We start from the raw sequence: 11,538 nt of genomic DNA on the forward strand, positions 1-11,538 counted from the left end.
AATTGTCATCACATTCCCCCCTATATCGCACCCCTGGAAGAGACTGTTGTTGTGCTAAAAGGAGTTAGCTTATCAGCATAGCTATTCAAGCCTAGAATGTTATCTGAATGCTAAACATGTAGCAGCAGCACAGACACTAACGTCGTCATCTACAGCCAACATGTCTAAAGACATTCCATAAATGACCAGGAGTTCCTGAAACTCTGGAATCCATAGAATAACTTTGCACCAATCTGATGGTGGAATAATCTAAATAACAGAATTAAAACAACAAATATCTTAGTTGGTGAGCTGAGTTGCCTGATTACTCAATAATCAGATTGATAGCACCTTTTTGGTGCTAATCAATTTAGCACCAAAAAGGGTTCTTGAATGAAAATGTTGCTCATTTTGTCGATATAGTTTTTGATAAAATGTGATTAATCGCAATTTATTAATTACAGACCCTGCAATAAACTCAATTAAGCATTATGGTAATCTTGTCCACCACTATTACTGAGTTATTAGTCAATAAACATGACTAATAACAGGTTTGCCTGTAGGTATGTGTTTCGTAGTGGAAACAGCCAGGCAGTGGGGGATAAATTCCACAACACCACAGTGGAAGTGCTCTCCAGCAATGTGAGTAACCCGTGTGTCTGTGTGTCTGTGTGTATGCGTGCTCGCGCGTGTGTGCTCCATGTGAATGTTAGTTCTCTAGTTGCTCTACCTGCTGACGGCACCCAGAGTCTTGGTTTTCATTGCAGGTGTTGATGCCTTAGGAAAGAGTGGCAATGTAACAGGAAACACCCACCAGAACAAGCTATCTGTTATCACTGCACCACCCACCGCACTGTGTGTGTGTGTTCAGCCACACTTGAGGAACGCTAAAAGGGAAAAGTGTTTATGTGACAGCTGACCTTTGAGTAAAGTTAGACAGACACTGGATCCCTGAGTGGAAGATAAGAGGGAAACCACAATACAGGAGATAAGTCTAGTCCCCAGGCTTCAGGTTGCACTGCGGCCAAAGGGAACTGCTGCACGGCAGGAACAGCTGGCAAGGAAAACTATGTTCTTTAAATTTATAACATCAGAATATTGAAATGATTCTAGAAATTGGGTATTTTTAAAAAAGTGACTAAACTTAAGTCAAAGGTAATTTGGCCAAATCAACAACAAAAAATGAAAGTAAACCAATTTAGTGAAGCTTCTTCTGATTGAAGTTGCTGAAAACATTGAAAATTATGAGAATCTGCCTCAGAACAAAAAAAAGACCTGGAAGTGATGATGAAGACGACGGAGGCGTTATCAGCCTGTTGGAGGATTCAGTCTGCATGGGGCGAGAAATTCCAACGTTCACAATCACTGCTGTGTGAAACAGACGAGTTAAGGTTGAATGAAACTCAGTGAACAAAATGGAGGGAAATAGGACAACCAAAAGATCAAAAGATAAAACCCTTATTTTGGAAAGCTCACAGAAACCAGTTTTACTTTATGAAGTGTACAAGTCACGGTCATCCACTTCAAACAGCGCCTCATCAGGCTGGAACAGCAAGATAAAGACATATATGAAAGCTTTATCAAGAAAATACTGATTCGTTGCTTCTCTTGAAATGTTCAGGCTCATTTTAAGATATCCAGTTGAACCAATCCTATTGTTCAATCATATTTAATTAAGTTGTTCTATACAGCACTTAGTCAACCCAGGCCTCAGGTAAAATGACTTTAGTTGGATGAACGATGAGATCTTCCAATATCTAACAAAAACAAAATGTCCTTAACCATTTACAGGACATCAGTGGAGAGGGATGCTTTCTTAGGTTTGATCTGTAAACTGAAAAGCTGTCCAGGAGTAATACTAGTTACCATGGTGATTACAGGTACACCAATTGCAGTTTTCGGGCCGATCGCAGATCTTTACAACGTCTGTCCTGCCTGATTGTAATTTTGATCAAAACCAATGTTTTGGCTGAATAGAAATTTTCTATGTTAGCAACAGTGGGGTGACTATTGTTAAGAGCACATGTGTAGACGTAATCTGGTGGGTGGGTCTATTAATTAGCCCCCGCTCAGTGAAGATCAAAATGGAACTAACTTCGCAGTAGTATTTAAGATCAGTTTCACATGCACGTGTTGGCCAATCTCCCACAATTAACCAAATTTTGGTTGATTTTATTGGCACGCATCCAGCTTTCTGAACCTGAAGTTATTTTGCTAGTCAGCCAGTTCCAGGACTGGCTGTTAGTCCATAAGATGATTCATTGATTAATCAAACAGATTCTAAAAAGTGAACACAGATTTGCTACATAAAATGTTCAGGGTGGTTCTCCCAGGGCACCAAACTGGCTATGACCGCCACTATTCAGCCAGAGCAGACACCAGCTGTTGAGCTCTGGCCTCCACTTCATTCATATTCCTGGGTTTGCATGTTGCACCCTTCTTTTCAAACCCTAGCAATAAACAATCATGTTAAGACTTCACCACTCATTAGGTAAAACATGGTGTCCCTCTCTGTACTGGGGTAAAACATGGTTACTAGGCATCTCTCTGTCCTCCAGCCTCTGACTCCTCTGTGTTTGTGTTTCATAGACAACGGCTGCAGAGAAGCTCTTGGCTGGCTCACCATCTAAATACAAGCGGTCTGACAGCAGCTTCATTGTTATTGGTGAGTAAATGATGAATCCATCACATGGTGGCCTTAATGTGTCAGGTGGATCTTACTCTGCACCACTGCAAGCAAAGGTATGGAAGAAAAGCAGAATTAGTCTTAATAAGCTGGTTTGTCTCCTGGTGTTCGGCACGGACAGCATCCAGCCTGCAGACTAAACTAAAAGGAGCCGTTGCTTCTGAGCATGGCGTTTACTGAACACACACTCCCTCCAGTCATATTCTGTAGTGTGCAGTAGACCATAAACAGCCTGGCTTTATGGAACAGGTGCCATCACGTTTGCATGGCCCTTTATAAAACACAGACCTGAACCTCATCCACAGGAGAGTTATCAGTTATCAAGCCTCATAACTGATTACTCAGCATGCGATAGGCCACCTGCCATGGAGGTTCTTCTGTGAGCAGAAGAAAGTCTGTGGGAATGCATGTTGTTAAGGCAGAGCAGCTTGTAAACAGTGATACTGGATGGAGTCGGACCTTTCTGATGTCAGGCCTGCTCCACGGATACCGTTTCCTTTTCCAGAAGAATAAGCTGACAGGAAGTGGAAGTTTGAGGATAAAAGCAACATTTACACCAAATACGTTCCAGACCAGCGTTGTTCTAGAGGTGCTGTCGATCAGGAGTAATTAATTATCTCCAAAAAGAAGCAAAGGGTCAGTATCGGCATGGTAACGGTGTCTGTGTAAATGGCTGCAGGCTATACAAAGAGCAGTGATATTAATATGTGTGAAAACGAAAAGCTAAACCCTGCTAGAGTCTGAAACGATTAGTTATGATTAATCAATTATTAAAGTAATTGTCAACTAATTTATTAATTAACTGGAGTAAACGAACTCAAAAATCTTATTAACCTTTTGCTGTCTAGTTAATAATTGGTTAATGCAAAAATTAACCAGTTAATCTGCAAATGATCAAGCGTATACTAAAGGAAGGCTACTGTTGCATTTCTATGCAAGAAAATGTTTTTCTTATTTAAAAAGGAGCTGAATTATTTGTACTGTGATTGTGACAGCAGCAGGTAACCAGCTGTGTTTGTTGCAGATGAATTTTACAACGGAGTGGCTGAAGGAGAAATCGATGAAGTTCTGCAGCCCATTTCAGCTCTGCGCCTGGTGGTTCACTCCAACTCAGATGTCTGGGCTCTGCTGAGCGAGGTCAGAACCTGGAACGCCGAGTTAGTGTTCATCAACAAACCTCTAAGAGAATGTGCACAGATTTTCCCTTCATTTACGCCTTTGGTCTTTCTTGGCATAGAGATTCAATTCTGATTTTTAGGGTTACGATTCGATTCAGAAATGATTTTTAACTCACAAACCAATTTTTCTATTCAAACAGTCTGGAGTTTGTGTTTAAATTATGCGAGTGACAAGAGCAAAAGACAAGTTTAAGAACAATTTAATCCACCACTATCACGTTACAAGTATACAAACCGCCAATGCTATAATATACAAAACACAGTAAAAAAAAAGACCTAATGTTCCAGAGGTTTGTTCAGTTTGTTCAACCGTGGCATCAACATCAACATCGCATTTCAGGGTCCTGTTCACACCGGCCGGGTGTTTAATCCCACATGGTTACACATCTCACTAACTGTGTGTATGTACATAAACACAGAGAGAATTTATGGAGATTTTCTTCTGATATATATATATATATATATATATATATATATATATATATATTTTTTTTTATATGATAGTCTTTATTCTTAAACAGGATGTTTATGAGGCGAGGATGGTGAGTTTAAATCAGGGAGGTACCTGGCTCATACTTCCAGAAGTTGAAAGTCAGGATTTAAATGAGCCTGTGTAACATTCCCTGAGCCCGTATTCAACTCAGTCGGGACGGTATTAATACTGGTGGCATTGAATTGAACACAAAATAACCTGTTAGAATCATCTTCCTTTAAAAGTTTCTGTTGCTGGATTAGTTCTGTGACTATAGTTCTGCTTTCTTCTGTTTCTGGTCTTTGTTCATCAGTTTCAGGTTGAGTTGTTGAATGTTTATATGAATATTCCCTCTGTCTTTAGATGTTGTGTAGCTAGAAGTATTTTTTATTTTTATTTTTACTTTTGGACAGTTGTTATGATGCATAACCATGGGAACAACGTATGGTTTTTAGAAAAATGTAGGAGGTAACTAGCATCTTAAAAACTCAAATAATACCTGAGTGACAAATCCCAGAGGAGCTGAACAGGCTTCAGGCTTCAAAGCAGGAAGTTGATAATGTCAAACCGTATCTCTAACCATACGGTTTGACAGAGATTTAAAGAGGAGCGGCAAAAGCAAATGAGGTGGATTAGCAAATCTGCTAATGGCTGATGATTGTCATCCAGGACATGTTTCTACTGTCTGCCTGGAGACTGAGCTGTTAGCATGTCATGACAGTCATGAGACTGTCATACAGCTGCGGTCTTCAGTCAGAAGTTACTTGAATGATATGAGTTACAACAGCGTTTATGTTTCCTTTGGCATTTTTGATCCTTAACTGAAAGTGATTGAGGAAGCCCTATAAACTTTGGTATAGATCTACACATAAATGATCTACCCAGATAGATCTGCATTCACCTGATTACACAACCGAAACACAAATGTATCAGACATGCTGTCAGTATTTTCAGGAAGTCCACAGAGAAGGTACCCAGTTTAATGGTTACTGGAACCTCCTCTGATGTTTTGTGATGATATAATTCCCCCTCCCTTCTTCTCTACCTCGCCTCCTGAGTTAACCTAGCTAATTATTTTCTTTCTCAATAGATACCAGACACACTGAAAGTCTGGTCACTTATTAAATAAACGCAAAATGTTTCTGGTCAGTCTGATCTTTCACCAGATCCATGATGTCTAGACAAAGACTGTTTATGTCACAGGGACACAACCAGACAAATTCTGTAATGTATCAAACCAGCAGCTTTGAGATAACCCGTCAGAGGTGAACCATGTTTATGGTTGGATTGAGAGCTTTGGAGCGTGTCCAGATTCATTGCTATGGTTTAGTTTGTCTGCATGTGGAGGGAAGCTGTGGGGGGAAGAAGATGTTCTTAGTCATGGTTACCACCAGAGAGGCAGATAAGAAACATTTTTTAGCTGCTGTTGGGTTTTTATTGTCTTGCGTTTGCTATGCAGGGTATCGTTTCTTGGGATAATGCACAGATGGACAAGTAGAAACACATCCAACATGTCTGAGCTCAGAAACATGGAGGAAGCAGACGGTAGTGTGTCTGATAAAGATAGCTCTCAACTTCTTGTCTGCCCGTCATGTTTTCAGCTCAGACCTGTTTGGTCTGCAGGTTCTAGATGCTACACAAATAAGGAAATGTTACCTTCTAGTAACTGTGTGGCTGCTACTTAGATGATAGTTACGGGTACAGCAGCAGAAACTGGTTCAACTTGCTCTCATAAATATCTAAATTTCCTATGGTTCAGATTATTTGATAATTTTCAGATAAACATCACGTTATATTGTCTTCTTCTCTGAATGTCTGCTGGTTGCTGGAGGTTTTTACCTGGATCCGTTGCAAAGCTGTGAAAAATGTGAAACAAACAACATTAGTAATACTGAAACCAAACTGAAAAGATCAGTCATTCTGGTTTCCTCTGCACGTCAGATTCACATCAAGGTATGAAGACAAAGCGCGCCCTCTGCTGGACAAAGACTCTAACTACAGTGATATTGTGAAGCAGCTCTGAAGTCTGATGAGCAGATCGCCTGTTGGTGATCTGAGAGGAGTTTCAAACAGAAACCTGACTCATGTTGAGTAACCATGTGGAGGAAGAAGCATTCCACCCACTGATGGGTTTACACCAACATAACTTGTCACACATGTTTTTGCACTTTGACAGATTTTTATTCTAAGAAATAAACATGTTTGAAATATCAAACCAGGGTTGCCTTTCATGTTTTTAGGCTGTGACTTGACTTACTTTGTTAACCATGTTAAAAATGACCTTTAGTGAACAAAAAGCCTGTGTTCATATAGACCAACTCTCCACAGATCAGATTTCTTGTCTATTAGTGACCCAGAAAATATGCCAAACAATGGAGATCAACCTGAAGTCATGAATTTAAAGTAAGGGTGCTCAAAGTAGGGCCCGGGAACCATTGGCAATCCCTAGACTTTTTTCTTTTTTTTTTTTTTTTTGCAGCCACGAGACCATAATTCAAGATTAAATTAAGTAATTTAAAATCTACTTACAAACAAGTTAGATGCAAGCAGGAAATAGAAGTTTAAATCACTGTAGATCCAAATCTTAACAAGGTTTTCACATTATTAAAGTTTGCAAAAAAAAAAAAAAAAAAAAATTTTCTGGCCTATAAAAACAGTATTTGGGTCACTCTGCTTTTATAAATACTAACTGTATTTAGCCACTTTCAATAAATTAATTAAAAGCAGATTTTGGATCTCTAAAGTCAGTTGATAAATCTGAATCTGTTTACTGTGAAATGAATGAGAAAGCAAAAAACATAGATTTGTGTTGTACTTATTTTTTTGTAAGCTTTTGTCAGTAATAATTTGCTGTAACTAAAGAAAAATGGTCAATCTGCATCAACCACCTTTCTGGCAGATTTCTTTTGAAAAAAAAAGTGAAAAAGATGGATAATTATCTAATCTGTGTCAGTCTGAGACAGGAAATCCAAAATAAATGCTTCAAGTTTCATGAGTGGAAGTTGAGATGAGAAATTAGCTCCTTTGTGCATAGTCTGTCAAACCATCAGTACCAGCAGTCTGATGTTTTATTAAATCCACAAAAACAGCCTGACAAATGTTCATCAGAAACAACCATCACAACTTTATTCAGTCAATATTAGAAATAATAAAAACAATCCACAAGCACAACAGGGTAGAAGACCTGTGTTTTAAATCTAACATGGCTGCCAATCACAGGAAGCACAGACAGAGACGTTACTGAGCGCAGCAGGAAACACTGACTGCTTCATCTGTACAACAGAACTAATACTGACTCACTGAGGGTTTCTGAACACGGACAGAGGCCCCATGTTTCAGACAACAGAACGTAATGGAATGTGTGACCACCAGAAGGCAGTGTTGTTTCTGCTGTTCTCCGGCAGCAGAGTGGCGAAGCCAGCAGATAAACCGTCTCTCTGCCCTCCAGCCACCTGCGCTTCCAAGCACTGCAGCCCCATCGCTCTGCAGGCCGTCAGGATGATGTGGGCGGATCTCAGGCTGTGTGCTTTCAGAGCGAGCAGCTGGTACTGCAGAACCAATGGTCTGAGTCGCTCCAATCAGACGGCATGAAGAAAACGGGCTGTCCGACAGTTGATTTTCTGCCATTGATATCTCTCTAGGACTGAAATGATTAATTGGAGTGATTGTGATTAATCGGTTATTGAAATAATTGTCAACTAATTGTTAACTAGAAGTTACAGACTCAAAAAAAGGTAATATGGCTATTAAAACAACATGCTGTACGCTACTGCGCTGCATCTTTGGCAATAAAATTATTTTTAAATTAATTGAATTAATTGTCTCTTAATGTATAAAAAGGCTTACATGATTAAATGAAAAATCTGTAGAATGAACCAATTTTTTTGTCTGATTAATCACCAGAATAATTGATAGATTAAACGATTACTAAAATAACCATTAGTTGCAGCCCTACATCTTTCTCATATGAGATGAACAGCAGATTTTTGAAAGCAGCCATGGAGATAAGTTTATTTTTATCCTCTTTTTTCTGCTTCGTAACTAAATTATGTAGCAAATGTGTAGTTTACCTGAGTGATGTCATGTATCTTGTTTATAACACAGTATTTACAGTGCGAGTGCTTCAGGTATTAAAAATTGATTGGATTTCCTAAATTCCACCTGTGTTTGAAAAGAAAAGTTAGCATAATTGTGTAAATTAATCAAACTCCGTTTTGAAATCTATGCTAGGAAAAAAAAAGTCAAGTAAACTAATATACTGAGAAATGAAACAGCTCATTACATCATAACATGATTCGTCCAATCCCCTGCTGATCCTCAGGCTGACTCCTCCTCCTTCTAACCAGCTTATGTATCTGACGTCTCCAAAACCTATCTAAACAAAGCAACACTGCCCCCTAGTGGTCAAGTGAAGATAAATACCAATGTTTACATTCAGGCTTGGCATTATGTCCCAGACAAGATGTTATTAAAGAGTCCATGAGGCCAGACACTGTGACCTTTCTGGGTCTGACTGGGCCCTGTGATGTCAGAGGTTCTGCCTACTTCCGTTTACTCTTGGTGTCAGTCGTCTGGAAGACACTAGAGGCAGACATGAGATTCTCGATGTACTGGCCCAGAACCTGGTTCTCCGACTTCAGCTTCAGGTTCTCCTCCTTCACTGCATCCACCCGGGCAGACAGGTCTGGAACACACACATGGTCCACGTCCAGGACGTCAGTCTGCAAGGCTGTTTGCCTTACAGAAGAGGAACGTTGACTAAGGTAGTAAACGATGTCAGGTGGAACTGTCCAACTATAGTGAAAGTAACTGCACCGATTCAGAGGAGGAAAAGATTTTAAGTTACAAAAACATAACTGATTAGTGTGCTTTGCAATATAACCTGGATTAAAAACACATTTTATGATCATTTACAGGTTGTATATTAACCAGATTGTGATCTTTATAAATAAACTCAGATCTCCGGTGGCTTACAGGAGCAAACGCTTAGCAAACGGCCAAACGTGCTGCTGCACACACATGGATGATTAAAACTCCAAAACACACAATAGAACAGAAAAACACTGCAACCACAGGAAATAAAAGAAAAGGGAAAATGGGGCAAATGGCTTTAACAAATGCAAACATGAAAAACTGCAGACTCCATTAAAACTAGGGGGAGTCTAGAATAGCTACTGTTATTTAAATAAATATACTGCTGTTCTAGAATATTGAAAAAGATTGCATTTCAATAAGACTAGTGCACCTTTTCTACCTTCCATCTTTACTGAGAGTCTGATCCCAGGTGATTTGTTGGTTGACTCCCCCTAGTGGTCAGGAGCTCTTCTGTTTTGCAGAGAGAGCTTGCAGCATTTCATCTCAGCCATTTCTACTAATCACAGCATTTTCTCCCTTGGTCCTGTTTCCTGGGACTGCAGCCTTTTTTTGTTTGTTTTTCTGTTGATTTGCTTGTGTGTTTTGGAGTTTGGATCACTCATGCGTTTGCAGCACGTTTCGTTGTTTGCCGCTGCCTGCCACCATCCAGATCACTCTGTCAACTCGCAATTCCCCACTTCCTCCCAGCTGATCCACACAAATGTGGAATAGTATTCCAGAAATAACTGACCAACTAGAAACACTCGCACTCAGGATTCAGGTAATGTTGCATAGTCACCATGCCATAATGGATGTGTTAGGCTTGTTCTCATGGTGTTGTCCTGTGTTAGCAGTGAGTGCAGGGAGACATTCTCACCCTCCAAGGTGTGCTGGAGCTCCAGCACCTGGTTGATGAGTCTGGTCTTCTCCTCCAGCTCAGCCTGGTTCTCCAGGTCACCTGCAGCCATGAAACACTGATTTCTTTACAATCAACTTAAAATAGACTGAGTGTGTGTGTGTGTGTGTGTGTGTGTGTGTGTGCGTGCGTGCGTGTGTGTGTGTGTGTGTGTGTGTGCGTGCGTGTGTGTGTGTGTGCGTGCGCGCGCGCTCCCTCACCATCATCTGAGCTCATGGTGAAGTACTCGTCTTCCTTTTTGGAATGCAGGGCTGCGACTCTCAGACACTATGCACACATTCAGATGAACCATTTAAAGAGTTTACAGTTGGAGCAGATCTGTGAAGAATGATCCCTGGTGTGATTTAAATACCACACTAAATGCCGTTAAATCACTGCTATTTATAGTAGATTTTTTTTAAACTTGACACAAACAGTCGTTATTTAACTAAATGCTGTGCTATTGTAGACCGACAGTCTACATCAGGGGTGGGCAACTCCAGGCCTCGAGGGCCGGTTTCCTGCAACTTTTAGATACATATTTACTTCAACACACCCGAGTCTAATAATGAGGTCATTAGCAGGACTCTGGAGAACTTGACTGCACTGAGGAGGGGATTCAGCTGTTGGATTCAAGTGTGTTGGACCCGGGAGACATCCAAGAGTTGCAGGACACCGGCCCTCGAGGACCAGGATTGCCCACCCCTGGTCTACATGCTAACTTGGTCACCATTGTGACATAACCCGTTGTGTGAAAACTACTGGCTTCCCTGGTAGCCGAAGCTAAAGAAGAGGTCAGCTGTGTTTGCCTGCTGCTGCTAACTAGCTGTGAGCATGCTAACAGGCTAGCTACAGGCTGCTTAGCATCAGTGACAACAAACCAACATGTCCTATGGTGTAGCCGTGGCCAGGAAACCTACCTTATGATGGGAAAACAAGAGGCGCTGCGCTAAACTGCGAAGCGTCGAAAGAAAATTTGAAGGTTTGTACGTGTTAGCTTAGCTGATGTTTGACACCATCTGTTTGATTTAGACAGGACAAGTTATACACAACTTAGCCGCTGGACGGCGATGTACCACCACGAAGTGAAATGTTTAGACGAATCTTTTTTGTGTGCGTGTTTCTGGTATGCAAATAATTCTTGCGCACAGTGTTAACATGTTGCAACAGCACAGACGTCCCCAATGCTAACGTCAACGTTCACATTCCACATTTCTAAAGAAATTGTATGAATGATCAGGGCTTCCTGTCTGGAACACTGAAAATCTGAATGGGTATAATAACACTTTGCACCAATCTGATGGTTGAATAACAGAATAAATACAATAAATACCCTTGTTGTTGAGCTCAAGAACTGCAAAATGGATTTTTGAATTGAAAATGTTACTTATTTTGTCAACATGTAGTTTTCTTTTAAAACCTAATTAATTACAAACCCTAAAATTAACTTGACTAAAAATTTTAGCATAGTCTC

The 11,538-nt window shown here is 40.4% G+C and overlaps 2 protein-coding genes across 3 annotated transcripts; one reads left to right on the forward strand and one right to left on the reverse strand.

The window, feature by feature from the left end:
* Window positions 1–11: 11 nt before the first annotated feature.
* Window positions 12–6,530, forward strand: LOC106940406 (alpha-1,3-mannosyl-glycoprotein 4-beta-N-acetylglucosaminyltransferase B-like). The gene is made up of 4 exons (XM_015023143.1): window positions 12–621; window positions 2,569–2,644; window positions 3,690–3,802; window positions 6,257–6,530. The coding sequence occupies exons 1-4, from the start codon at window positions 517–519 to the stop codon at window positions 6,272–6,274; spliced, it is 312 nt and encodes a 103-aa protein (XP_014878629.1). The 5' UTR covers window positions 12–516; the 3' UTR covers window positions 6,275–6,530.
* Window positions 6,531–7,415: 885 nt separating this feature from the next.
* Window positions 7,416–11,134, reverse strand: LOC106940407 (short coiled-coil protein B). 2 transcript variants are annotated; one of them, XM_015023144.1, is made up of 4 exons: window positions 10,985–11,134; window positions 10,286–10,352; window positions 10,047–10,127; window positions 7,416–8,999 (listed from the first exon to the last, which is right to left on the reverse strand). In XM_015023144.1, the coding sequence occupies exons 2-4, from the start codon at window positions 10,299–10,301 to the stop codon at window positions 8,857–8,859; spliced, it is 240 nt and encodes a 79-aa protein (XP_014878630.1). In that variant the 5' UTR covers window positions 10,302–10,352; window positions 10,985–11,134; the 3' UTR covers window positions 7,416–8,856. The 2 variants fall into 2 exon arrangements, with proteins under 2 accessions (XP_014878630.1, XP_014878631.1); XM_015023145.1 differs by having other exon boundaries at window positions 10,286–10,403.
* Window positions 11,135–11,538: the final 404 nt, after the last annotated feature.

This window comes from Poecilia latipinna, unplaced genomic scaffold, assembly GCF_001443285.1.
Source record: "Poecilia latipinna isolate Pla-1442-1.1 unplaced genomic scaffold, P_latipinna-1.0 Scaffold3213, whole genome shotgun sequence".
Taxonomy (NCBI): domain Eukaryota; kingdom Metazoa; phylum Chordata; class Actinopteri; order Cyprinodontiformes; family Poeciliidae; genus Poecilia; species Poecilia latipinna.

Bases quoted from the DNA above. Each gene is read 5' to 3' on its own strand.
- LOC106940407 (XM_015023144.1), bottom strand. The intron at 9,000-10,046 runs GTGAGAATGTCT...TGTGTGTTCCAG, and splicing joins GCTCCAGCACACCTTGGAGG to ACCTGTCTGCCCGGGTGGAT.
- LOC106940406 (XM_015023143.1), top strand. From the start codon at position 517: ATGACTAATAACAGGTTTGCCTGTAGGTATGTGTTTCGTAGTGGAAAC. The intron at 622-2,568 runs GTGAGTAACCCG...TGTGTTTCATAG, and splicing joins TGGAAGTGCTCTCCAGCAAT to ACAACGGCTGCAGAGAAGCT. The intron at 2,645-3,689 runs GTGAGTAAATGA...TGTTTGTTGCAG, and splicing joins CAGCAGCTTCATTGTTATTG to ATGAATTTTACAACGGAGTG.